We start from the raw sequence: 27,466 nt of genomic DNA, 5'->3' as shown, positions 1-27,466 counted from the left end.
AGCAGCACAGGTTGTTATCTTCTCAGGGACAGTTCTAGTGAGCGAAGCTGCTAAAGAAATCCTGGTCTGGTGTCTTAAAATCCCCAACCGTTCCTGAAGGCCCCGATGCCGCCTCTGCCCTCCCACCTCCAAGGATGCGGGAACTGTTTCTCGGGTGTAGCTAGTGGTTCTTGCACGTTTCCAAGGCTCGTGGGATGGATCCACTCTCTCTTCCCCCCACAGAGCAGACAGCTGGGTTTCTCTGCAGCTGTCTCAGGTTTTTTAATAGAAATGGTTCGCATTAGAGCGCAGACGCCGGTGTCTCTCATAAGGAAGCCTTCACATTCAGATGGAGCCAGCTAGAAATGCCTTGCTGAGAGTTTCTCAGAGCTAAGCCGGGCAGTTTAACTTCCACCTGTGACCTGCTGGCCACCCTTCCCGTCCTAGGCTAAGCCGATGAACGCAAGCCCCCTTTGCAGTGATCTGCTCCACCCCCTTAGTGGACACTCCCCTCATCGCCCTGCCAATGCAACCAGGGTGAGGATTTGCTGTGATCATCATCGGACCAGATCCCAGCTTGTTAGGAGAGCTTGCTGCTCGATTCCCATGGGCCGTTGGCAGCAGGGTACGGTGTGGTGAAAGGCAATTGCAGTGTGTTGTCACAATGAGCTGTGTGCCGGTCGTAAGGAAGCCCCAGGTGGTGTAGAGGCATTTGCCCACCTGTGTGGGCCTGTGCAGCATGGGGAGAACGCCGCCCTGCTTCTTTCCCAGAGCACGGTCGGGCTTCTAGCACCGTTCAGAGAGCTGAGCTCTGGCTTCGCAGATCCATGTGGTGGGCGCTGGGCGTGTCTGTCTGTATAGCTGGGCAGGAGGGGGAGAGCATTTCCAGGGCTCTGAGCCCCTCTTCCCCGACCCCCTGTCAGGCTCGGGGAGGGGAAGGCGCCTTTGTTTGAAGGGGCGGGTGTCTTCGTTGTCGAGCTGCTCCCTGCGCTCACGGGTCAAGGAGCAGGTGAATGTTTTCCAAGCAGATAATGACTTGGCTGACCGCTGTGGATGCTCAATCAGTGCTTGGGGTATCCCAACGGGCCGTGCTAGAGCTCAGCCCCCCATGACTGGGGGGAGCCGCTGACTAGCAATATTTGAAAATGGGCCTTCCCAGAAGACGAGCCATTCACGAGTGTCTCTGCGTGGCACAATCGCGAGAGAGAGCGGGGCTTGCAGAGGACGTACAGGGTGACTAGTGCGTCTTGTGTGTTCCTCTAACACCTTTCACCTGACAAACACACGTCACAGTCGCTCAGCCTCAAAGCACCGTCAGACCTGGGCCGATGGCACGCCTATTGCTAAACAGAGACAGAGAATAGACAGTGATTTCCCCAAGGTTACCTGCTTAGCTAAGGGCAGAACTGGGAATAGAGCCCTGGCGAGGAGCCCTCTGCCCGGCCACTTGCCTGCCTGGTTTCTCTTGCGAGCATTTGCTGTTAGTTGATCTGATCTCATTACGTCCACCTTAGCTGGCCCTTAGTGTGACAATTCCTGAAGTGTTTTGCTCGGGGCTGGGGTGGAAAAAGGCTTTGGCTTCAGACACAGCAGCTGCGTCCCCTACTAACTTTGGCACTACGTGGCCCGGTATAGTTTTCTGTTTACTTGATCCCAACCCCAAAGTGATTTCATCCTGTATGTTTCTCCCTTCCAGGCTCTCTCTGCCGGTGACTGGCTGTGGATTTATGGAGGTGCCAGGGAGCAGCTTTGAGTATTGCCACGCACAACATTGTGCCCACTGAGGAAAGGTCTCGGCCAGCTCGCCTGCCCCTGGGTCCGTGCCCTTGGGTTTAACCATTCAAATCTCCCGTGCATGGCTCTCGCAGCCAAGGGACTTCTGCTGGCTGCTGCCACAGCCTGATCCGCTTCGGGCCCCCATCGCTGCTCCCAAGTACTCCACCTATCCAGATGGGGTAACGTGACGGAGCGAAACGGCACGCGAGGAGGTTCCCCGATGCAGAGGCCTTTCTAGAGAAGAGAGCAAGGAAACCGGAGGGCGCGGAAGGCAGGGAGGGCGGCGGCTCTGGATTGCACACCCAAAGGAAACTGACACTACAACAGGAGATTATTATTTTTTATTATTATTATTTGGCTTCAAGCACATGGTTTTTTGTGTGTGTTGGGGGATCTAACACACTCCCAAGAGCTGGGAATATTTGCACAACATTTGTGTTGGGGGTTTTTTAAATTACTTCCCTCCCACCCCAAACTCCAAGGTTTTTTTTTTGTTTTGTTTTTTTTTTACTTCTCGTCCTTCTTTCTTTATTTCCCCCTGCCACCCTCACTTCACCATGGCCCGTATGAATCGGCCTGCGCCTGTGGAGGTGTGCTACAAAAACATGCGGTTCCTGATTACTCACAACCCCACCAATGCCACGCTCAGCACCTTCATAGAGGTAAGAAGGAAATGCAGGAAAGGTGAGGGGGTGGCTCGGGGAATTGATAATAGAACACAGAGGTTTGAACTCATAGGGACACCAGTTCAACTCTAGCCCGTTGCTTGACTGGGACTTAGGAGATCTCAGTTCAGTTCCTGGCTCCGCAACAAACTGCCTGAGTGCCCCGGGCAAGTCATTCAGTCTCTCTGTGCCTTAACTCCCTATCTGTAAAATGGGGCCAGTAATACTGTCACTTCTCCTCTTATCCTTGGTCTGCCTTATCTGCTAGGATTGTAGTGTCTTTGGGGCACAGACTCTCTATACTACAACTCAGATCTATGGCTGTGATTTAAATTTCCTGGAAAGGAAATTAGGCATTCAGCCTTCTAAGCATCTCTGCCAGCCTCCCCCTACGTGTATGTGCAGCTCCCAGCACAAATGGTCCCTGGTCATTTGGGGCCTAGAGGTGGTGCTGTAATACAGGCCATAACACTCCTCCTTTGCAGGCGTGTCAGTCCAGAGCCTTTCACCACAAGTACCTGGGGACTCGTTTGGAGTGACAGAACAGTTCTGAGTGCAGGGCACCCCGTCACCCAGCTCCTTGTTTGCACAGCACCCACGCCGAGGAGGAAAACATCTCGTAGTATCTGGATCTGAAATTGGATGCTGCTTTCCCCGTTGCAAGTACTCGCCACTAGGCTGCTCAGTGTGCATAATACACAGCACCATCTTCACAGCTGTTTGGAGAATCTCTGATCCTCTGAGGCCCATTTTCCATACAAAGACATTTAGCCACAGATAGATACAGTGGGTTGCCTTTGGCCAGATTCATAGATTATAAAGCCAGAAGGGGTCGGTGTGGTCATCTACTTGGACCTCATGCACAACACGGGCCATAGGACCTCCCTGTAATACTTATTGCGTAAACTAGAGCTGATCCGTTAGAAAGACATTCAACCTTGATTTTAAAATTGCCAGTGATGGAGAATCCATCACCAGCCCAAATCTTGTTCCTATGGTTAATCGTCCTCATTGTTAAAAAAAAACAACAAACAAAAGTGTGCCTTATTTCTAGTCTGACTTTATCTTCAGTTTCCAGCCACGGAATATTGTTATTCCTGTGTCTGCTCTCTTATCAAATGTATGATCCCCATGTAGATACTTACAGACTGATCAAGTCACCCCTTATCCTTCTCTCCATTAAACTAATTAGATTGAGCTCCTTGACTCTGTCCTATAAGACAGGTTTTCTGCCGTTTCATTATTCCTGTGGCTCTTCTTTGAACTCACTTCGATTTCTCCACATCATTCTTCTATTGTGGGCACCAGAACTGGACACAGTATTCCCGCAGGGGTCGCATCAGGGCAGCTCCTGTTTATATATCCAAGGATCACGTTAGAGAAAGTCTGTCTCAGTCTAGTGTACCCGGGCTCCCACTTTCAAGTTTCTCTTTGTATCCTCCGTGACTGCAGTTAGTTGACTACGTTGTTCTGTAAATATTTCTGTGGCTGTGTCTGCAGGAGGACAAGGGGGAGGCGTTGGGAGATCGTCGGTTACCCGACTCTAATCACCCTTGTCATGCCAAAATCTCAGAGTTGTGGCAGGGTATCCATGATGATTATCATCTCCAGATCACTGTGAGCCACTCTGTTCATGCTTAGCCTCCTGGCCCCTCAGAAGAATTGAAGACACATCTCAACAGCTGTGTTCTCCCTATGTTCATTGGTCTTGTACCTTAATTTCTATTGGAGGCAGAACTGAAACGTTCTGGAGCTCAAACTGTATTGCTGTTCGAGTCAGAGTGCAAAACTACTTCGTTACGGCACTTGATCACCACGGCATTCAGAGTAAACTCCCATCTCTGTCCACACGCGCACACCCTGCCCTCCCATCCACCCCCACCAATTGTGGAATTTTATAAATTACATTCTCATAGCCACAGCCCAGCAGCTCCTGTTCCTCATTAGGCTTAGCAGACTAGAGGCGACAGAGATGCTTTGGTGATGCTGCACAGATAACAATCTTCATGAGCTCACTGTCTGGGCTCTGGATCCCACTGGCAAATTAAATAATTGCAGTGTGCAGGGTGGTAAAATTAGAAGTGGTGTGTCTGGCATTATCCGCCGCTTCACACATGTGTGGGGAAAGAGGGGTGCTGCTTTGACCCTGTTCTTCCTCCGAGGAGAGAGTTTTAGTTCTGTGGTTGTCAAAATGTTAAAAGGCTAAGTTTTCCTAAGGCGACCTGAGCCTAGTCTAGTTTACTGTGCTCCCATGCACATGTTCTTCTGTTGATTGAACACATGATATCCCCCCTTAAATGTATACAGCATCTTCCATTCCAGAAGATCCCAAGGCATTTAAAATGCAAACCGAATTCATCTGCCATTCAAAACCAGCCCACCTGTGGAGCATTCATATAGAGTAGATGAAACCTGGTGTAAGATCTAGCTTACTGTTCTTTCTTTTGCACAGTCCACAGAACATTTTATTTACTCGTTTGGTGTGAGTTAGTGTCAACTGTGCATGAGCTCTCAACGTTAAGTCATTGCTAGCTGGGAAGCAGCACAAACAGAATTTTGAGAATTCAGCACAGCGTGAAGAGACATGTACGCAGGACTCTTCACGTGCAGAGCTGATTTGAAGCAGGGGGCGTTGAACAAATGGTTTACAACAGGTTGGAAATAAGGAGGTTAATCACAAGCCATGTTTGTGGCATAAAATAAAACCTTGTTAGACACGCTCGTCTCACCATACTCTCAAGCTTCTTGGCACCGTCCTGGTAAAGGCATGAGTTGGAGCTGGCATGCTCAGCTGTAATTGCTTGCCGTTTGGTATGCCAAGCACTAGGAAACAGACACGCTCTGAGGATGCTCTGCCCAGGAAATGGCTGGTGCGCCCATTTGAGCCAAAGAAGAAACTGTCCCAGATAGAAAAAATAATCCCTTCAGAGCCTGAGAAGCAAAAACCTGCTGACACTAGAGACTTCCTTTTCACATGTGCAAAGGAGCCACCAAAGCAGGTGTGAGCCGTGTAGATTTTGAAGGGTAGTGGGTACTGTGAGTGTGGGAGGGAGAAGGAGGAGGAACATTTTAGACGTGGTGGGAGGAGGGAGAGCACCATAAACCTTTCCCTAGGGTTCGCTGTTTGCTCATAACTTTGTGAAGCATCTGGTATGAGAGTAGATTTGCCACATTCAGGCAAGAAGCAATTCAGATGATTTTCCATAAAGTGTACGTTAGCTGTTTTTGTCAGATCGAAGTTCCAGGCCAATCCGAGCTCCAGGTGATAAGCCGTGCTGGAAGTGGACCAAGTCTCTGACTGCCTGTAGCATCCAACTAAATTGCTTGAGGGATATAGCAACAATACTCCCTGGTTGGTCAGGAAGGTGACCTATGTAATTTTCAAAATCCTTACTGCATTGGTGAGTGAAACTGAAACAAGTGGTGGACCCGGAACCTATAGAGAAATAATCTCTCACATCAGAAGTGGGGGTTTTTGCACAGCGTTGTAAAAGCAAATCTAAATTCTTTCTTTTGAAGACTTGCACCTGCATAAGTGAGAAGGGCACTGGTGGTTAAACAGTTTATTTTAGGCATAGAGCAACAAACTGAAATGCAGTTGGACTTTGGGTTCAGTTGGATTGTGTGCAGTTTAGCCTCCATATCATGTTGCCTGCAGTCTGGCTCCCAACTTTCATAGATTTGTAGAATCTAAGGCCAGAAGGGACCACTGTGAAGATCTAGTCTGATCTTCTGTATAGCACAGGCCCTAGGCCGTCTCCAAAATAATTTCTAGAGCAGGTCTTTTAGAAGAACATCCAACCTTGATGTAAAAATTGTCAGTGAGGGAGAATCCTCCATGACGCTTGTTATTCCAGTGGCTAATTACCCTCACCGTTAAAAAAAACAAAACAAAACAGTACGACTTGTTTCCAGTCTGAATGTGTTTGGCTTCAACTTCCAGCCATTGGATTGTGTTATCCCTTTGATTGCTAGATTGAAGAGCCCATTATCAAATATTTGTTCCCCATGTAGACACTTGAGACTGTGATCAAGTCAATTTTCATCTTTATTATTGTGTTAGGCATAGACTCTGATGCCTACAGTTGAGTATTAATAGCCACTTTTACAATACGAGCACTCCTGTTATGCATGTGTTGCTTAAAGGGACACAGTCAACTTTTAAAATCAGGTCCATTTCAAAAAAAGTTTAAAGTAGCTTCAAATTTTACTCGCAGGCAGAGTCCCCCTACCAGATTTTGCAGTTTTACAATTACCTTTTTCTATTTTATTAAAAGAGTTTTCTCTCCTCTCTTGCTGTGTGAAAGACAAGCATCCAACAGCACAGAAAATAGATCAGCTGACTGGAAATATAAGGAAAGCGGTAAAACTAACTACACAAAATGCTGTCAGATGCACAAAGGATAAAGAAATCATTAGTTATAATCATCTTCAGTGTTACTTGCACCAAGAGTAGGTTAAAAAAATTAATTTCAAGCTGGCAGTGGTTTAAAAAGTGTATTGCACTGACGTTCATAAGAATCAGTGGCTCCACATCTGGCACCATTGGATTGTACGTGTCCTTAAAGTGTGTGAGCGCGTACTGGCTAACTGCTTACTGTACTGAAATCTGATGCAGCTGTCAACGCTCTTGAGCTGCGACTAGCTTTGTTTGTCAGGTTTATTTTTTTTAATGAGCTGTTCAGGATGTGCAATAAAACATGACTGGAGATGCCACCTGCGCTTGTTAGAAAACAAAGTGATGATGTGAAAATGTTCATGATAATTGTAAGGAACCTGCAAAGCAGTAACGGCTAAAGTCAGCCCTGATATAAACAGAAACGATACCGTTGACTTTGGCCCCCGTTTGGGGAAGAAAATTGCTCAGTCCTCTGAGCACCTAACTTTGGGTAATTGCATGTTCACAGTGTGGTCACGCACTTTTCCAGCAAAAGGGACAAAGCTTGGTCCAATGGTTAGAAAGGAAGCCTAGGACATGGGACACCTGGGTTCACTTCTCTGCTCTGCCACAGACATCCTCTGTAACCATGGGAAAGTCACTTCTTATCTCCACTTACAGGAGCAGAGAGACTAGCACTGCCCTGCCTCACAAGGACACTGTGAGGATAAATACATTCACAATTGTGAGATGCTCAGTTCCTGGGGTGATGGAGACCGTAGAAGCATAATAGATAGTAAGCTGAACGCACTGGATAGTGCTTATTAGATGGTCATTTTTGTGTTCTGAGATGCTAGTGAGGCTGATTTTTCCCCTGCCCCCAGTGGTACATCTGTCTATACCAAAATATTTCTGCATGTTTCTCACGGGATGCAGTGGAAGCCCCACTGCTTGAGCAACTAAAAAATTGGACTGGACAGAGCACTGGAGGAATATACTACAGGCAGTAACTGCACTGGCAGAAGACAGGATGGATCATCGAATCATAGAAATATAGGGCTGGAAGGGACCTCAGAGTCATCGAATCCAGTCCCCTGTGCTGAGGCAGGACCAAATAAACCTAGACCATCCCTGGCAGGCATTTGTCCAGCCTGTTCTTAGAAACCTCCAATGATGGGGATTCCACAACCTCCCTTGGAAGCCTCTTCCAGAGCTGAACTACCCTTAGAGTTAGAAAGTTTTTCCTACTATCTAATCTAAATCTCCCTTGCTGCAAATTAAGCCCATTATTTCTCGTGCTACCTTCAGTGAACATGAAGAGCAAGTGATCACCGTCCTCTTCCTAACAGCCCTTAATGTATTTGAAGGCTGTTATCAGGGTCCCCCTCAGTCGGCGTTTCGCTAGGCTAATCATGCCCAATTTTGTAACTTTTTCTCACAGGTCAGGTTTCTAAACCTTTGATCATTTTTGTTGTTATCTTCTGGACTCTCTCCAGTTTGTCTGGATCCCTGCTCTTAGGCACCACGAGCGTTTTCTTGGTGCAGGAGGGAACTTGCAGGATTTTATACTTCACTATATTATTGTTAACGAGACGCTGCTGTAATACGCCTAGGGCCCCAATTTGCTAGCACTGGACAAACCTAGAGCAAGAGACAGCGAAATAGACAAGACAGAGAGTGTGAGAGGAAACAGGGACTTGCCCAAGGTCACTCAGCAGGTCAGTGGCAGAGCCAAGAATAGATTCCGGGTCCGACTTCCTATCCAGGGCCCTGTTAATTGGACCAGTTGTCTCCTGTCTGCTGCAAACATTCCCGGGGGGAAACTGGTGAAGTGTTTGCAGTGCGCAGTCGTACCGGACTCCTTGGGGCAAAGCCGTGTGTCATGCAGAGCCAGACGGAAACACGCTGTAGCCGAGGACAGATGAGAGAGTGCTCACTTTATCTGTGCACGGAGCTAAAAATTCTCTCTCTGGTATTGCTCTGTTGAGCACTTGGGACCGTAGCCAACGTGCTGTTTTGAGCAGTTCATTTTCCTAGAATTGGTTATGTTGTCCATGGATGTTGATTGGTTTCGTGGGCAACAAGATGGGCTTTTGCATACCTCCTTGGATTCAAAATAAATGTCCTTGCTCGTGTTTACTACTTGAAGGAGCAGTGAAAGTGTCCAGCCTTTATTGCTGTAGCTTAAAAATATCCCACTCTTGCCTACACCAGATTTTCTGTCTTCATGCCCTGTGATTTAACACTTGTCTGCCTCTTAAACCTTGTTTACATGAAGGTTTTTGTCCAAGTCTCTCTAGGCGAGACTCAGGCCCTTTGACCACAGTGTCATGTAGTCTTGCTCTGAGCAGGGTGAGATGCCAGTAACTATTATTGATTTGCATTAAGATCCCCAGAAAGATCGGGGCCCCATTGGGCTAGGTGCTGTACAAACGCTCCCTGCCCAGAAGAGCTGAAATGGGCAGGGAGCAGTGAAGTGACTTGCTCAGGGTCATGAGAGAGGTCAGTAGCGGAGCGGGAACTAGAACCCAGGCTTCCTGAATCCCAGTCCACTGCTCTAACCACTGAACTACACGGCCACTCATAGTCACCCCAAGTATGCCAAAGGCCCACTCTGCTCGGTGCTGTCTAAACACGAACAGAACAACCCGCCCTGCCCCATAGAACTTAATCAGCTGAGCTGCATCTGTGCTAGACTGATTGCTGGCAGATCTGACAGACATTTCTATTGCTGACACGCATCTTTATGTGGAGAAACGTAGCGTCTAGTGAAGTTGCAGGAGAAACGTAGCGTCTAGTGAAGTTGCAGGAAGGTCGCGCATTGCGAAGTTCCTGCTGGAGCGATGTTCAGAAAGATATTTTCCTGCGTAGGGAAAAGGAGGCTTCGCCATCCCAGTACATCCCAGCCCCGTCGTAGCTCTTCCGCCTCATTGTACAAATATGAATGAATCTTCACGACACCTCTGCCAGACATGTGGCACGATCCCCATTTCATAGCAGGGGAGGGGTGGATCCTGGCTGGAACAGCCAGTCATGCTGGAGAATGCTAACACCTCGGTGTGAGTGAGAAGCTGTTTCTGGCTAGCGTTAAAGCGTGCTGGGTTTGGTGTGTTTGTCGCCCTTTCGAATCTCTTTCACGCTAGCTTGAAACCACTTGAATCTCTGTTCTTCGTTACTAAACTTAAGTTTTACCTCAGACCAGCTCAGTGCTGGGTATTAAAGGGCTGTGTCTAACCCCAGCTGAGCTATCGAGCTGTTGTATGGACTGGCTCTTTGGAGGCATTGAAGCTGGTGTTACCTCTGACAGTGCTCAGCAAGAGGGACCAGATACTGCAGGGGAGACCAGTTTGGGGGAGACTCAGAATTGGAAGGGCTTTTGGGGTCACCCTGTAAAGGAGTCACTGAGGGATGAAAGTGCAGGGGGGAGACCTTTATGCTGTGGACATGGTGCTGGTGTCAGCTGCACAGCATATGAACACCTGCCCGGTAACCTCAGGTGCCAACAGACCCCCCCCCTTACTCATCTGAGTCCACCCCCAAAGCATCACAGAGGTGTTGACTTGCCCAGGGTCCCAGTGAGCTGGTTTCTGGCAGAATTGCTGGGGCGTTTTGGCTTATGAGCTTGTGCTCCAACCACATACAAGCAGTGCCATAATGGGTGCAATTGTATGTGTTGGAGGATTTTGTTTTCAGGGCTAACACTGGAAAGGGGTCGGGGAAACCATGGTGGAGGGGCTGCTGGGAGGATTAAGGAGATCATGAATGTAAATGTGGAGAAAGGAGAGGGTAAAAGAACATTTGCAGCCCTGTACCGCTCCCAGCGCATGCCACCATGCACCTCCTGGTCCTGACTCAGCCAGGCACTGAAGCGTGTGCCCAGCTCGCTCAGCATGTGACTTGTGCTGGTACATGTTTCAGTGCCGGGCTGAGTCTGTATCTGACCCACAAATAGCACGGGTGAGAAGAGAGGCCTGTCTGCCCTCTGGTCAAATTGCTATAGAGAAGATGTGCCTGTAAGTAAAGGGTCTCCCCTTCCCTTCCCAGGATCTGAAGAAATACGGAGCGACAACGGTAGTGCGGGTCTGCGAAGTGACCTACGACAAGACTCCCCTGGAGAAGGATGGCATCACAGTAATGGTACGTAGCCTCTTCAGGGCTGTTGATCCTGACCAGAGTGTCCCCTTTCGGTCTCTCTCCCTGAGTTCGGGGGTGAGCACCAGCTGCTGCGGGAGGCTTTCGAATCTGGGCACAGCCAGCCCGTTACAGTGCGGGGTTGATGGGCTAGATCGGGTCTCCTTACTTCTCTGGAGTAACCGTACACCCTCTCTCTTCAAGCGCCACCTCCGCTGTACCGGACAGTGCCCGCGTCCTCCCTTTCCAACGACAAACCACAGCAGAGCCAGGGCCACGCCAAACCCTGCTGGGGTTCAGAGCAGCCCAGCTTCCACTTGGGGCCAAAAGAGGCAGGCCACACCCAGGCATTGGGCCTAGACTGCTAGTTGCAGCCTGAAGTAATAGTGCTGACGTACATACCCTGGGCTGGGAATGATTGGCTCAGATCCCTTCGCTGGGAGCCTGTTCTCTACCCAAGGCATCGATGCCCAAGCTTAGGCAATACCTCTTGGTCCCCGTCTCTCCCATATGTTTCTGTTTGGTAAATATTTGCTTTGTTGTCCTCACAGATCCTTCCAATAACTTCTCAGCTAGCAGCTGCCTTTGGAGCTCGTGCTTCCGTTCGGCGGCTGTTATAGCTTCCTTGAAGTGGTAAAGTGATAGGAAGGGGAAAGGAATAAACCAGGGGTAACCAATTATTTTTTGGTCAAGGTCCAAATTTCTTGGTCAAGGTGTAGTCACGGTCCAAGCTCCAGAGAAAATAATACAAAAATAACAACAATAGTGATAAGTAAATAAAAAGATCACGGTCAGTTCAAAAGCATCTGGCAGTGCAGATTTGGCTCATGGTCCACCTATTCCACCCTGGAATAAACCCAGTCTCTCATCATCAGCTGCCGCCTTGTATCTCCTAATGTGTGTGTGTCTCCGGGAGAACATACCACTGTAATAGATACGTTGTTACCACTTCTGAGAGATGGATGGAGTGAGCACAGGACTGGAAGCCAGGAACTCTGGGGCCGAAATCTCTACCCTGTTATGGTAGTATAGATCCAAAATGCGCACACACGCACGTCCCTGCAAGAGTAAAAATAATGCAGGCAGAAGTCCAGCAGCAGAGTGGGGGCTATCCAATTGATTGCACTAATGCAGCATGTATGGTTACGCCACCTGCGCACAAGGCAGGTACGTGTGCATTCAGTGCAAGCAGTGCATGGCCCTCAGAGACTGAGTACAGGCTCTTGAGACCAAAGTGGCTGAACTGGAGGAAGCAAGGGAGACAGGGAGGTACATAGAGGAGACTTTCCAGGACGTGGTAGAGCAATCCTGTCCTCAGACTGACAGCCTCTGTGCTGTTGAGGAGGATGAACGTCTCGGGGAAGAATATGAAGCTGGAGCAGAGGGAAATGATCCCATAATTGGGATTCTCTTTCCAGATGATGTCATGATATCCCCTCCCACTGAGGATACCTCTGTGTGGGGAGGGGTATTAAATGCCTAGTATTAAATGAGGATAGCGATTAAATAGGCATCACAGAAACTTGGTGGAACGAGGATAATCAATGGTACATGGTAATACCAGTGTACAAAATCCATAGCAATAACAAGGAGGGAGTGGGAGTGTGCTGGAGGGAGTGGGAGTAGCACTATATCTGAGAGAAAGTACAGAGTCAAATACAGTAAAAGTCTTAAATGAATCAAACTGTACCATAGAATGTCTATGGACAGAAATTCCATGCTTGAATAATAAGAGTATAGCAGTAGGGATACACTAACGACCACTTCACCAGGATGGTGACTGTAATTGTGAAACACTAAGGGAAATTAGAGGAGTTACAAAAACAGAAAACTTAGTAATAATGGGTGATTTCAACTATCCCTTATTGACTGGGTACAAGTCACTTCAGGACAGGATGCAGAGAAAATTGAGACACCATTAATGACTGCTTCTTGAGGCTGGTAGTCCTACAACCCACAAGCGGAGAGGTAATTCTTGATTTAGTCCTAAGTGGCTAACAGAGCCTGGCCCAGAGGTGAATATAGCTGAACTGCTCGGTAATAGCAAACATAATGTAATTAAATTTAACATCCTTGTGTGGGGGAAACTAGCAAAGAAACCTACCACAGTAGCACTTAACTTCAAAAAGTAAACCACACAAAAATGAAGAGTCTAGTTAAATAGAAATTAAAAGGAACAGTCATGAGAGTGAAATGCCTGAAAGCTGCATAGGAACTTCTGAAAAACACAATAATAGGGGTTCAAACTCCATGTATACTCCAAATTAGAGGGGGGGGGAACTACTAAGAGGACCAAAAGGTGCCACCATGGCTCAACAACATTGCCAGAAGCTCGGAATGAGCGACGGGATGGATCACTTGATGGTTACCTGTTCTGTTCTTTCACTCTAAAGCACCTGGGGTTGGCCGCTGTTGGAAGACAGCGTACTGGGCTAGATGGACCATTGTTCTGACCCAGTATGGCTGTTCTTATGTTTTTAACATTGCAAAAGTGACAGTTGGAGACAAAAAGACATCTTTTAAAAATTGGAAGCCATATCCTACTGAGGAAAATAGAAAGGAGCATAGGCTCTGGCCAGTCAAATGGAAAGTATAATTAGGCAGGCCAAAAAAGAACTTGAAGAGTAATGAGCAAAAGACACAAAAACTAACAGCAAATTTTTTCAAGCACATCAGAAGGCAGAAGCCTGCCAAACAATCAGTGGGGCCACTGGACAATCAAGGTGTCAAAGGAGCACTTAAGGAACACAAGGCCACTGCAGAGAAGCTAAATGGATTCTTTGCATCTGTCTTTGTTGCAGAGGATGTGAGGTTGATTCACACACCAAGCCCTTCTTTTTAGGTGACAGATCTGAGGAACTATCCCAGATTGAGCTGACAATAGAGGAGGTTTTGGAACAAATTGATAAATAAGTCACCAGGACCAGATGGTATTTACCCAAGAGTTCTGAAGGAACTCAAATATGAAATTGCAGAACTACTAACTGTGGTACGTAACGTATCACTTAAAATCAGACTCTGTACCAGATGATTGGTGGATAGCAAATGTAATGCAGATTTTTTTAAAAGGCTCCAGTTACAGGCCAGGAAGCCTAACTTAATTACCAGGCAAGTTGGTTGAAACTATAGTAAAGAACAGTATTATCATACATAGATAAACACAATATGTTGGGGAAAGTCAACATGGCTTTTGTAAAGGGAAATCACATCTAACTAATCTATTAGAATTCTTGGAGGGGGTCAGCAAATATGTGGTGGTCCAGTGGCTATAGTGTACCTGGACCTTCAGAAAGCCTTTGACAAAGTCCCTCACGAAAAGCTCGTAAGCAAAGTAGGTACTCATTGGATAAGAGAAAAGGTCCTCTCGTGGATCAGTAACAGATTAAAAGAGAGGAAATAATGGGTAGGAATAAATGGTCCATTTTCAGACTGGAGAGTGATAAATAGTGGGGTCCGCCAAGGATCTGTACTGGAATCAGTGCTGCTCAACATATTCATAAATGATCTGGGAAAAGGGGTAATCAGTGAGGTGGCAAAGTTTGCAGACGTTACAAAACTACTCAAGATAGTTAAGTCCAAAGCAGACAGTGAAGAGTTACAAAGGGATCTCACAACACTAGGTGGCTGGACAACAGTCAAAAAAGCTAACAGATTTTTAGGAACCATTAGGAAAGGGATAGATAATAAAAGACAGAAAATTCATCATGCCACTGTTTAAATCCATGGTAAACCCACACTTTGAATACCATGTGCAGTTCTGGTCGCCCCATCTCAAAAAAGATATAATTGGAATTGAAAAACAATTACAGAGAAGGGGAACAAAAATTATTAGGAGTACGGAACAGCTTCCATATGAGAGATTAAAAAAGACTGGCACTGTTCATCTTAAAAAGGAGACAGCTAATCACGGGGGGATGACATAGAGGTCTATAAAATCATGAATGGTAAAGAAGTGTTATTTATCCTTTCACATAACACAAGAACCAGGGATAGACTAATGAAATTAATGGGAAGGAGGTTTAAAACAAGCATAAGGAAGTACTTCTTCACACAAAGCACAGTTAACCTGTGGAACTCATTGTCAGGAGATGTTGTGCAGGCCAAAGTATATAACTAGGTTCAAAAGAGAATTAGTTAAATTCATGGAGGATAGGTCCATCAATTACTATTACTCAAGATGGTCAGGGACACAATCTTATGTTATGGGTGTCCCTAAACTTCTGAGTGTCAGAAGCTGGGACTGGACGACGGGGGATGGATCGCTCGTTAAATTGCCCTGTTCTCTTCTTTTCTTCTGAAGCATCTGGCCACTGTCAGAAGACAGGATACTGGGCTAGGTGGACCACTGGTCTGACCCAGTATGGCCATTCTTACGGAGTAACCTTCTAGACTCTGATGGTGTTAGTCCACATTCACACAGGTTTGTTTGTGCAGAATTGGTCCTCTGAGTTCTAACCCAGACTCTTTCTGTGGCTCCAGGCAAGACACTTCGCTTCTGTGTGTATGTTCCCATCTGTAACACGGGATACTTATCTACTTTCCGGGGATAGGTGTTCTGAGGATTAATTAGTTAGGCGGTTGTAAAGCTTTTTGAAGTTGAAAAGTGCTACCTCGGTGCTAATTATGCCAGGCTCCACTCAGACAATCCCTTCTTGGTGCTCAGTGTTTATCTAAACACAAAGATGTGCCTGTTTAGCAGTGCAAGTTGTGTGTGTCGACCAGGCCTTAGTCATAGCAACACAGGAGACAGGAGGGACCAAAGTTCACCCCTGCCAGAGGCTCCCCCTCATCATTTGCACAAAAGTGATGCAGTAGAACCTGGCTCTGTGATCCTCTCGCAATGCAAGGGGGGTGGGAGGGAAATGAGGAATAAAGCTCCCTGCCAGTACTTGGAGCAGGGAAAAGAGCTCAGATTGCCTGACCCCAGCTTGCTTGAATGCTTAACTCTTTGCATGCTTGAGTGCAGCGCTCTGGTTAGGTTTCTAACCTCATGTAGTCTTTGGAATGCCCATTGAAAACTAGACTGGCCCAATTGTATGTGAGTTGCAGTAGGGACCAATCCTGCCCTAACAGGGAGACTGCCCAAGTCTCTACCAGCACTAGGTTCTAGGATTTTATACACTTGGCATGCCAGTAAATGTACATTCCTTTGTAATAGTTGAATCCCTGTATAGATGCTGCTATGACCCTCCAGAGTCCACTTTCCTTGTGACCACGAAATGTACAATTTCTAGAGAGATTTCAAGCCCTAAAGGTTTAATTGAAGTAACCAAAGCAGGAGCTATCGGAACTAGAACTCGTGGCAGCTTCCTCTTTTTCCTTTGGGGTGTGCATTCCCATTCTGAAATCTGTGTAATGGGGGAGACGTTAGTGCAGGCCTTTTCTCTCGGCTGCCTAATGCTAGGTGCAAAGAGAAGGAAACTGAAGCTCTGGAAGCCTTCAGGGGCTGTTCGTGCACTTATCCGTTTGTAAAGTCCCTAGCTTTAACCCTCGGAGAGGGGGACTTGTGCAGACAGGCTGCACGGATGGCGCGTGCTAGTGTCGGGCAGCCTGGATTTCCCTGTGAGCTCTAACTTGCTTCGCATCAACCTCAGCTCCTCTCTTGCAGTGTCGAAGAACCACCTTGAGATCCTGACGCCTGTTGCGTCTTTCTCAAGCCTGGCACTTCGCTTCCTCTCTCCCTGGAACCTGCTAGAAGGAATGAATGGGAATGTGCTAGAATGTGGAGAGAGACTTTTAATGTCCCTGTCTCCAGCTGCACGGAAGCGAGGTGCGATTCTTGAGCAGCTGAGCACTGCTGCTTTGTATCCAGACCTCACCAGGCACTGATCATAGACAACTTGAAGGATCAGCAAGCTCCCCCTTTAAAAGACATCCTTGAGGATATGTGCATTCTGTATGAGCAAAGTGAGCAAGGTAACAGTGAGGACAGTTTATTTAGGCTTGTGTATTTAGCTCTTTCTTTAGGACATCGTGGAGCCATTTAAAGCCGTCCCGGCTTTTAATTTAGCTGTCATGTCCCGGTTGTGTGGCTTTGGCAGCTGCCTGAGCTGTGGGAATGGCAGCTGAGCCTTTCTCACCCAATAAAGCTAAAATTCCATCTCCTTCGTCAGAGCGTTGTAACTAAAGCTTCCAAACCAGCCGGAGAAGAAGGGGTGTTTTTTAACACACGGGCAATTCCAGAAAAAGCAAAGCCTTGAATTTTTCTTGGAAGCAAATCTAACTGCTCTTAATTACAGGGAAAAGAAAAACCCTGTAAAAGGGGAGGCTGCAGGACCTATTGACTTTCTGGGGTTTGTCTCGGATGCAGCATTCAAAGGCTGCCATATGAAGTAGTGGCTTATTTCTTTATTTTTCCCTCCAGATAGGGATTTGAGATGCAAAGTTTGCATGGCCTTTTTAGTTCCCAAACGTTGTGGGTGTTCAGATCTGGGATTTTGGGAAACAGCCTTGTTATGCAGGGTAATGGGAGCTTGGATCAGCCCCATCTGTGGTTCTTATTACAAGCCTGTTTTTCTAGTTGAGGTCATTATGATTGAAGCTATTCAGTTTGGTACCTGCTTAGATCCAGGGGCCTTCGCGGCAGGCCCAATGCTCACAGACAGCGTGCGAGGATTCCCAAAGGTGTTGAGAGTTGGCCATACTCGGTCCTGGCAGTTTTGGAATCCAACTGGAAACGCTGGCACGTAGGTTTGGTTAAAGGTACTGAGTGCCCACTACTTCAGTTGGTTTTATTTGGCCTTAGCAGTCAACAGCCACTCTGAGAATCCAAGCCACGGGCGTCTCATGTTGAGCACTCAGACACTGAGTACCCAGTTGTAGAGGCCACTTCTTCAAATGCGGACGGTCACCTCTGTCCTGTGAGTTGATGATATTCCTGGCAGATCTGGCCTCTCCTATAGCTCACCATTGGTAACACCCAATGTCCTACTGAAATAAACGCAATTCAGACTGCAGATTGGTGCCAGGGGGGGCCCCATACTCAAAATTGGGAAAGGGAAGAAGGCACAATCAAGTTGAGTGGGGATAGTATTAATACGACCCCCACTGGGAGCCATAAAGCATCCAGGATTTTAAAGGTTCCATTCCTCAGGGCGTGACACAAGCTAAGCTGCTCATGTTACCCGCTAGTATTATCTCATCCAGAGGGTATGTAAATTGTGCTTTATTTTTTTGCTGTCTCAGCAGTTGCATGATGCAGCTAGAGAGTACTCAAGACAGTCAGTCAGCAAAAAACGTTCATAGATCTTCTAAATGCCTAGGCTGTGTCTTTAATCATAAATAATTGAAGATGAGGTCAGGCATGAGAGGAACACGCCAGAGTTCTGACAGGTCTCTTTGCCAGGTCATCTATTAAATTCTCTTTCTCAGTTGAGTGCTTGAAACAATAAGAGCACTAGGATGAACTCTCTCCAGGACAAATGGTAGCTCTCGCTGAGTTATGGAAGCACGTTGGGTGGAGAGAGAGAGAGAGAGAGTGTGTGTGTGTGTGTGTGTGTAAAAGAGAGTGAGCACATGCAAAGGGTTCTGTTCCTCACCTAAGTTCCCCCTAAGCTACATGGCCGCCCAGCAGTCTATCACGTGCTGCGTGCTTCAGATGCCCCTCCCCACACTGCCATGCTGCTCCCGGAAACAACCTGCTTGCTGTGCAGAGCGGGGAGGGGTGGCGCTGATGTCAGGGGGTCCCCCCTCTGCCCTATACTCCATCTCCACAGAGCAGGGTGCCGGGGACATAATAGGGCTCAAGACCGAGGGAGCTTGTTGGAATCTGCTGCTGTGTCTGAACAAGCAGGCTTCAGACTGGTGAGGGCCGGTCTGCCAAAGGTGGCAGCATGTCTGTCCGTCGGTGTGTGTGTCTTTCTGCCCCTCTCTCTCTCTCTCTCTCTCATTGTCTCTGTCTTTCACACTTGCCTCCCAACACATACTTGTATTGTTGTTGTTACGTCTTTGTACTTTTTACAATGCACATATATTCTCTGTAATGTAATTCTTTCATAATTTTTAATTTTCTCTTACGCTTAAATTTAATACTTGGAGTAGTGAGTTCTAAAATGCCTAACCTGCCCTGGCTGGAGTAATCATCCCTGTGGAAACTTTTTAAAAATATACACGATATGTAGGTTTTTTGTTTCTACTGGTGGCGTACATTCCGCCGATATGGTGCACATAACAAAAGTCATTCCGCACGTGGATGGAAAAAATTAGAGGGAACGTTGTTCCCCACCTGTGACACTGACAGCCAAGAGCCGTATTAGTGGCTAGCGTGAAGGCTTCACGCCTGGCTTACTTAAAACAAAGCAGATGGCAAGGAGCACACAGATGTGACTGGCAAGATGACAGGTCTTGGCGTGTCCTACTCCATCTTCATCCAAGGTGACTGGAGCGTCTCATGCCAGGACTCCTGATCCTCACAGGTTGCACTTGCGCATCTGAGGGAATCACAGCTGCATGTGGTGACCCTTTGGCTGGCCTGTGGAGACCAGGACTGGGGTAGCGTGTGTCTCAGGAGCACGGTCTCAGGAGAGGCGATAAGCAGTGAGCTTTATGACTCGGAGCTTGGAAGCAGCCACTCAGTCAGCTTCTAAACCAGAATTGAGGGCAAAAGAGGGATTTAGCAGTAAAACCAGGAGGAGCTGGGGAGACTGAGAAAGGGGTATCTTTGGGTGTCATTTATCACTTTTTAATTATAAAATAGTTTCCCCAAATCATAAATCTTGAATTAGAAAAGGCAGCTTCATACCCTGGGCTTCCTTGGGTCTCGCTGGTATAGCAGACAAAGTTCACATCAGCAGCAGCTGTTGTGCAGCGTTCGGTCCCTGTTCCCCACCGTATACGCTCTAACTCAGTTCATTTCTGCTCCACTATAGCCTGTGTGTGTCTGTTACTGGTCTGCACCACGGAGAGATTCCACCATCCCTGGTGTGGAAGGCAGAGGACAGTGTTGAATGTAACTTGCCTCATATATAGCGTGACAAAGTTCCTCCTTTATCTTGGTGGGTCCTGCGCTTATTGGCAGATTTGTTCGCCTCAGAGATTCGCCATGTGGGTCAGGGAACAGCCCAGAGACCTTCCCCTCTGGGAGAACCCACAGTCCAGGTCAATTCCTCCTGTGTCTGATCAGGAGTTGGGAGGTTTGGGGGGAACCTGGGCCCGCCCTCTACTCCGGGTTCCAGCCCAGGGCTCTGTGGACTGCAGCTGTCTATAGTGCCTCCTGGAACAGCTGCGTGACAGCTACAACTCCCTGGGCTACTTCCCCATGGCCTCCTCCAAACACCTTCTGTAGCCTCACCACAGGACCTTCCTCCTGGTGTCTGATAACGCTTGTACTTCTCAGTCCTCCAGCAGGATGCCTACTCACTCTCAGTTTCTTGCACACCTCTTGCTCCCTGTTCCTTGCACGCACTTCCTCTCCTCTGGCTCCCTGGCCTGACTGGAGTGAGCCCTTTTATAGCATCAGAGGGGCCTTAATTAGAATCAGGTGCTTAACAGCCTCACCTGACTCTTAGCAGGTTAATTGGAGTCAGGTGTTCTCATTAGCCTGGAGCAGCCCCTGCTCTGGTCACTCAGGGAACAGAAAACTGCTTCTCCAGTGGCCAGTAGATCTCCCTTCTACTACTCTGCTGTTCCCAGCTGGCCTGGATCGGTCACACTGCTTAATTGCAGTGTGCTTTGGTTCTGGGTCGGATTCGGATGCAGTGATTACTAGGCCGTGCAATGAGGCTAATGCGCTGGTCAGACCCAGTCCCTGCGCTGCACAATGCAAACCTGTTTGTGGTTTGAGATTACTGGGTTTCTCTCGGAAAGAGCAGAAATCTTTGTTCTGCTAGCTCGCCCGCTGTGACGCTCTGCATGTCAGGCATGCAGGAGGAGTTTAAACAGCTTTTGATTCTCTTTTGGAGGAGAGATGTGGCAGGGAATGTTGGGAACCTTTCTCCAGCAAGATAGAAGGTGCCAGTACATCTCAGGCTTTTTCAGGCCCCCTGTGAGCTCCGCACACAACGTTCTAATCGCATCACGGGGTTAATAATAATCACAGAATCATAGTTGGGGATTGGTCCTGCGTTGAGCAGGGGGCTGGACTAGATACCTCCTGAAGTCCCTTCCCACCCTGATATTCTGTGATTCCCAGGAGGTGTGGGATGCTCCCATGTGCTGTACAGATTGAGGACGTGTACAGACTTCCTGCAAGAGGCTAAGTGCTTTTCAGTCCAATATCCCCAATTTTCTAAAGCCCAATGAGTATGATTGACACTTACTAGTTCTAACCCCAAAGCACTTAACAGCCTAATCAGTTATGCACCATGGTCACTATCCATCCCTGAACTTCAGCTTCCTCAGCATGGTGAGGAGGCAAAGTGCTTTCAAGGTGCACAGCAACCCTCCACAAAAGATGGGATGACTCAGGCAGCAGGATCCCCTAATGCACACAGCACCAATTCTCCAGCAATGCCTAGTGAGTAATTGAAATGGCGTCGTTGATTTAAACAAACAAAAAAGCCTCAAGGGTTTTTTATCATCTTATACCAGCGATGCCTTCAGCACAAGGCATTAACACCCACGTATATTCTTTCTGCGCTGCACTGTATGTCGTTTGCATTTGCAGCGTTGCGTCGGCACAGTGTGATGTTTCTGAACTCTGCTCTTCGTACATTACAGCCCTTAGTGTCCCACTACCCCAGAAGTAGCTATATTACATTCTATTTGTATGACACTAGCACCTAGAGGGCCCACCAGACATCAGGGCCCCATTGTGCAAGATGCAGACCCTTCCCCAAAGAGCTTTCAGGCTCGGTAGACAAGGGCTGGAGGGGAAAGAGGCGAAGTGACTTGCTGGGATCATGCAGCAGGTCACTGGCAGAGCTGGGAATAGATTCCAAATCTCCTGACTCCAGCCCATTTTACTGACCACTGGAGCACGATGCCTCTCTAGACTGGTCACCCATCCCCTTCCGTATAGACCAGTCCACCAGGATGAAGTTATTACACTATACATAGACCCTCTGAGGCATGTATATTTCATATAGGTCAACACATCGTCTTCCCATCGGCTTTGACTTTATACTGGAGCTCTCTAATGAAGGATCTGATTAGAACATATTGAAGAAACTTGGCCTGTTGTTGAAAACGGAACTTACCATGAAAAATTGTTGGTGTGTGTGGGTTCCCCCAGCCTCGAGGGAAAAAAACAAAACAACAGTTTAAGAAAAGTTTATTTAGAAACTTTTAGTGAAGGGGAAAAAACTCCATCAGATTGAAGGAATACAACTGAATATGAAGAAAAAGACTAAAGGAAAAAATAAGCAGTGGCATGAAAGCAAAATAGAATGAACAAATGAAAAGAGAAATGCCAAGCTGTGGATAGTGTATAAAATAGTTTAGTACAAGTGAAACCAGAGTTGGTGAAAGAGCAAAGGAAATAAATACTTCAGAAAGGGGGGAGAAAATGACAAAGGGGATGTGGCAAATAGCAGAGTGAACGAAGCTGGGCTAAACTCCATCAGTTCACGTGCTTTTAAGTTAAACATGTGAGCAGCTGCATTGAGTTCAAGTTATATGCATGGCTGTAAGTCTTTTCAGGGTCAGGGCTTTTGTGAGTCAAGTTCGCTGCAGAACAGACTTCCGCCAATGTTTGGTCTGCAGTAAAATCTGTTACGAAGTCTCTGAACATTTGGGGGCAAGTTTTTGTTTGGAAGCACCGCCTGGGTTTTTAACTACTAGAGGCTCCTTTTAAAAGTCAAAATGTTTTAAGAAAATCTGCCACACGTTGCTTTATTTGAACACACAGTGCTGTGTTCATAAAATTCCCCAGCCTGTTGTGCTTTTGGCCTGATGGATTCAGTGCCACTCTGCTTTGAAATACGACTCGGCAAAATATCATTCTGGAGTTTCCCCATGTATTGTGTAGGAATAATTTACAAGCAAAACACCCAGCAGCCTTGCAAACATATTCAGGACTCTGAGGGCTTGTCTATAGCCAGCCAGTTCACCTAAAGGTATGCTCCCTTTTAAACCTATTTAACTTAAATCAGTGCAAAAGATTGTGTGGACACTCTGACTTTGAGATAAGCTAGGTTTATTTCAGTTTAACTTGTCAGTTAGAAACAGATTTCGGCTAGACCAAAATAGGCTACTCTGAACCAAAAAGAAGCATCCACGTAGGTTCGCACTCGTACAACTAAACCAGTGCAAACTTGCGTTTAGACAACTGCTGAATCAAATTGGATTCTCTTCTCCTTGCATATCAAGGAGTCAAGGTTCTGCAGGCCAACTCGGGGCCTCAGTCACGTCTCTGCACCCCCACTGTCCTCCTCTTTCGCCTTTGTTGAAACCTGTGCATCCTCCTTTTCAAAAGTGGCTGCTTGTTTTGGGTGCGTGACTTGAGATGCTTCATCGGGGCCTGATGGCCAGAGGGTTGGCACTTTATGAACCCTTTAAGTTGCTTGAAGTTGGGCACCCCAAAATAACTAGTCATTTCTGCAATTCTCAGCCACCCCATCTCTTTGGAGAGTGGGACTGCACTGTAAATCTCTTGGGAAGTGTGCTTCTAAACCTTCCTGCTGATGGTGAGGTTTAGACTCAGCTAAAGCTTTAATTCAGTTACACTTGGGTCAGACTCGGTCATCAGAACGCTCGCTTTCCGGCTTTATCCTCTAGGAATCTCTAAACAGACTCTGGCCCTGGGCACGTGCCTGCAACAGGCAGGATCTGGTGAGAGCCAAGACCAAGGGCTTTTCACTCGGCTCAGTTCAGGGTGACTGAGACAGGTGAAGAAATGGCGACGGGGACAGGGCAGACACATGCCAGGGATGACCCCGACCCAGGTGAGGGGGGCCATGGTGTGTCGGGAAGTTAGGTGTGCTGTGTCACTTACAGAGAAACGAGTTGGCTACAAGCAGTCTATGCTACAACATCCTCCCATCCTGCCTCACTCGTCCTCGCCCTCAGCCGCCTGTTATATTGCAGGCTCCCCTCCCACAACTGACATTGCATGGCCTTAGAAAGACTTCAAGAGGCTGAGATCACGTCCTAGGTAAGCTGTTCCTATGGTTGAAGGCGTCACCGTTAGCAGTGTACACCTTATGTCTAGTCTGATGCCTTATGGGGCAACGCAGACTGCCCATTCCATGTCCCGTGAAGGAGTCGTGATTTTGGCTGGCCTCAATGTTTGGTGCCAAACTTTAGGCATTAGAGAGGCCTGTCTTCCGGGGAAGGTTGAGTTCTCGGCCCTCAAAAATCGAGCCTCTTTCAGGTGCGTCAAGCTGGGTGTCTGAAATCAGTAGCGGTTTGGCCCCCCGGCTGTAACCTGATCTCCCAAAGTCCATAGACTATTGACATGTCGATCAATTACTTGTCAGCTGCACTCAGTGGCTGCTTGAGGCATGGTGGAATGGGGAGGCCGTGGCTTCGTTGCTCCTCTGCGTCGCAGCCTGTGTGTTGTCTGCTGGGCTTCTTTATTTCAGCGTCCGAGCCGGATGTTTAAGCCCACGCTAATTCTAGAAGCCGTCGCATCTGCACCACGGAGTCCTGCAAAGCAGATTGAATCTGCCAACTCCTTTGTTTAGCCAGGAACGGGCAGTGGGGGGTAGGGACAGGGAGTGCTTGTTTCAAGTTAAACAAGGCAATATTGTGGTTTCACTATCTGTATCCATCTCCCTTGTGGTGAGAAGCCTCTTAGCTTTACTGTCCTTTTTACCTTACACGCCCTTTTCCCAAAGAGGGCAGGGCTGGCCTTTCACTGGTGGCTTAATTGCACTTTGATGGGTGTCAGTCTCTGGGACACAGGCCAGCTCGTAGGCTCTCTTTCGGTGGTCGGGCTGAGGGGGCCTTTCGGAAGTTGGCTCGGGAAGGAAGTCTGTTTTCCTCCGAGTTCCCACTCCCTGTGGCTGTAGCTGGCAGCATCTGAGCCAGCAGTTACTGCTCCCACCCACACTCAGCTCAAACATGTGAACTGCAACAACTGCCAAACCCCACATGTGTTTCGAGTTTATGGAGGCAGGAGCTTGGCCGCTCGCTCTAGCTGAAGCAATAAGACTTGGAGATGGAGCCGTACCCTAGAAATGAACCTTTGAAAGCGACGTTGTTACCTTCTTTGGTCAGTGCTGTAAAGTTACCCCGGCGGGGAAGGCTTCCTTACGGCTTAACTTGCTAAGAAATTCAGGATCCCCCTTGTTGGCTGCGTGTGGCTTTTACTGCTAAATATTTACAGCAGCTCACCCAAGGATCTCAGAGCATGTGAATACGAGCTGCACAGCCCCACCCCTGCGAGGGTAGAAATAATCTTAGCTAGCTCTGACCCAGCCCTTCTCTGGAGTAGATCTCCATGTGCTTTACAAAGGAGCTCAGTATCATTATCCCTGTTTTACAGGTGGGGAAACTGAGTCACGGAGGTGACTCTCCCAAGGTCACCCAGCAGGTCAGGGGCAGAGCTAGGTATAGAACCCAATTCGCCTGAGTCCCAGTCCAGTGCTCTGTCCACTAGGTCATACTGTCGAGTAGTAATCCATAGCAATGCGTCTGTCGTACCGCTGAGCAAAGCCAGTCACAGAGAGAGGTGAAGCATCTCCGGATCATGGGGCTCCTTCTGTGGTTCGGAGGATGCTGTGCTTTAGAAATTCAGCCCTGGGGAAACTGGAGATTGGGGGAAGCTTCAAGTGCCTTCCTCTCTCGGTGTTGGTTCGTAAGATTCGGACTTTATGTACCTTTCGCTAACTGCTCCCTCCCTTCCCCCCCGCCTTTCCATTAGGACTGGCCCTTTGATGACGGCGCTCCTCCTCCCAGCAAAATAGTGGAAGACTGGCTCAACTTGCTGAAAACAAAGTTCTGCGAAGACCCTGGCTGCTGCGTGGCTGTTCATTGTGTGGCTGGCCTGGGCCGGTAAGTGAGGGCTGGAAAGGAGCTAGGAGCTGCCCTGGGGGTAGGTCTCAGAGGAAGGACAGCTAGGTTTAAATATCTTGTTAAAGGGAGACATCTCCTGTCACAAGTGACTGCTAAGTCCTCTGCAGCTCGGGGAAGGTAAATTCTCCCTCTTTTTCCCTGCTCTTCCTTTGTGCAGTTGGCAGGGCTGTTCCTATCGTCAGGCTGTGCTTAGGCTGCGACTCGCCTTGGTCTCTGTATTAACAAGACCCTTGTTTGGGGAAGGGTCTTCCATGCAGCCGCACAGGCAGGGGGTGGAACTCTTTTCACAAGACAATGGGAGTGTAAAAGTTCTGGCGCTGACCGGAGAAGCCAGGCCAGGTTAGAGAGACGAGGTGGGGGAGGTCACATCTTTTATTGAACAGAAGTTGAGCCACTAAAAGATCTGACCTCCCCCATCCTGTCTCGCTAATCTCCTGGGACCCAACACGGCTACAACGACACTGCACACAACAGTGGGAGAGATCTTAACTCCTTAGGGGTCTGTTTTAAACACCCTGGATTTCAACTCGACAGCCTCTCTTTAAGGGGGGAGGTGTGATCCAGAGAGCATCCCTGGGGAGCAGCTGGGCCTCACCCAGGTTACCTAAAGCAGCTGTGGCCAGACCCAGCAGGGTGGCGGTGGGTGTGGGTGTTAATGAGCAGTCCTCAGCTGAAGCGGATTAGGATCCTGATTCAGCAAACCGCTGAGGTACATCCCATTGCAGTCCCTGGGATTTAAACTTGTGCTGAAGCATGGGGGGGCGCAGACTGGATAGTGGAGACAGGGGAAAGGGGTGGGACTCTTCTGAGCTCCGCCTACGAGTCGCCATGATGAGAGATCGCTCACCGCGGCTGGGCTCTTTGAGCTTGGCTTCCCCTCAGTGGGACTTGACCATACCCACAGGCTCTGCCTGGGTTCTCAGTTTTGGCTAAACAGATACACCCATCTGTCACCCACCTGGCTTTAACAGGAATTGGGCATTTGAACCCGTGAGATGGCTTTGGAAATCACAGCCCAACACCCCATGGTCTGACCGGGTAGAGTGCAGAACGGCTGTTCTTTTTGCTCACTCCGTGGCTATTAAAGCCCTTTAAGGCACCTGGGGAAGGAAAGGCCGGCACCACATAAATTAACGACCTGGGCAGGCTAACGAGAGTGGTGACTTTATACCTCTTCCCTGTATTTAGAGGTGTGATCTGTCATTCCCTTGCAAGGCTTCTCAATCCTGGTCCCTGCCTGGGAACTAATCTCTCTTTTGGTTTAACCACCTCCCCCGCCCCCGCAATCTCCCCCGAAACAAAGCAGGAATCCAAGTGCAGGTTGTCACACAATCATCTGCAACAGCTTTTAATATGCTCTTGGAATCCTCTATCACGCACGTACTGGAGTGTCACAACGATGTAGGTTTTATTAAGGTCTGTCATGTAAATGTGGCTTGTAAAATCTCCCCCCTGTTAAAACTAGAAGCCACTTTTCAGACACTTAGTATCTAGTCCACTTCGGTCTGGTTTGGGTATTTTTGTTTTTATCCTTTATTAATCTACTTGCAAATCATTTGCCAAATTCCTCTGAAATCAAAGCTGTGTTTTATAGGGAGAGCAGTAGACAGCTGTAAACTCTGTCCTCTCTTTATTTTATCCT

General features: G+C 48.0%; 1 protein-coding gene and 1 long non-coding RNA gene across 12 annotated transcripts in view; one reads left to right on the top strand and one right to left on the bottom strand.

The window, feature by feature from the left end:
* Window positions 1–27,466, top strand: part of PTP4A3 (protein tyrosine phosphatase 4A3) — a 162,075-nt gene that overhangs the window by 122,922 nt on the left and 11,687 nt on the right. For 10 of the 11 annotated variants that reach the window (XM_039522537.1, XM_039522540.1, XM_039522536.1 and 7 more), the window contains 3 exons: window positions 1,676–2,417; window positions 10,843–10,935; window positions 25,673–25,803. In XM_039522537.1, coding sequence (XP_039378471.1) covers window positions 2,313–2,417; window positions 10,843–10,935; window positions 25,673–25,803 — 329 coding nt within the window. In that variant the 5' untranslated portion in view covers window positions 1,676–2,312. Of the gene's footprint in view, window positions 1–766; window positions 812–1,675; window positions 2,418–10,842; window positions 10,936–25,672; window positions 25,804–27,466 lie in introns of those variants that run through there. The other variant, XM_039522542.1, reaches the window with a different exon arrangement.
* On the bottom strand, window positions 19,077–20,341 carry LOC120397080. The gene is made up of 3 exons (XR_005593665.1): window positions 20,288–20,341; window positions 19,670–19,845; window positions 19,077–19,510 (listed from the first exon to the last, which is right to left on the bottom strand). It is a non-coding gene; the product is annotated as an uncharacterized LOC120397080 (long non-coding RNA).

The sequence above is a fragment of the Mauremys reevesii genome, linkage group 2 (assembly GCF_016161935.1).
Source record: "Mauremys reevesii isolate NIE-2019 linkage group 2, ASM1616193v1, whole genome shotgun sequence".
In the NCBI taxonomy this organism is placed as follows: Eukaryota; Metazoa; Chordata; order Testudines; family Geoemydidae; genus Mauremys; species Mauremys reevesii.
This window is presented reverse-complemented; position numbering and strand designations above follow the sequence as displayed.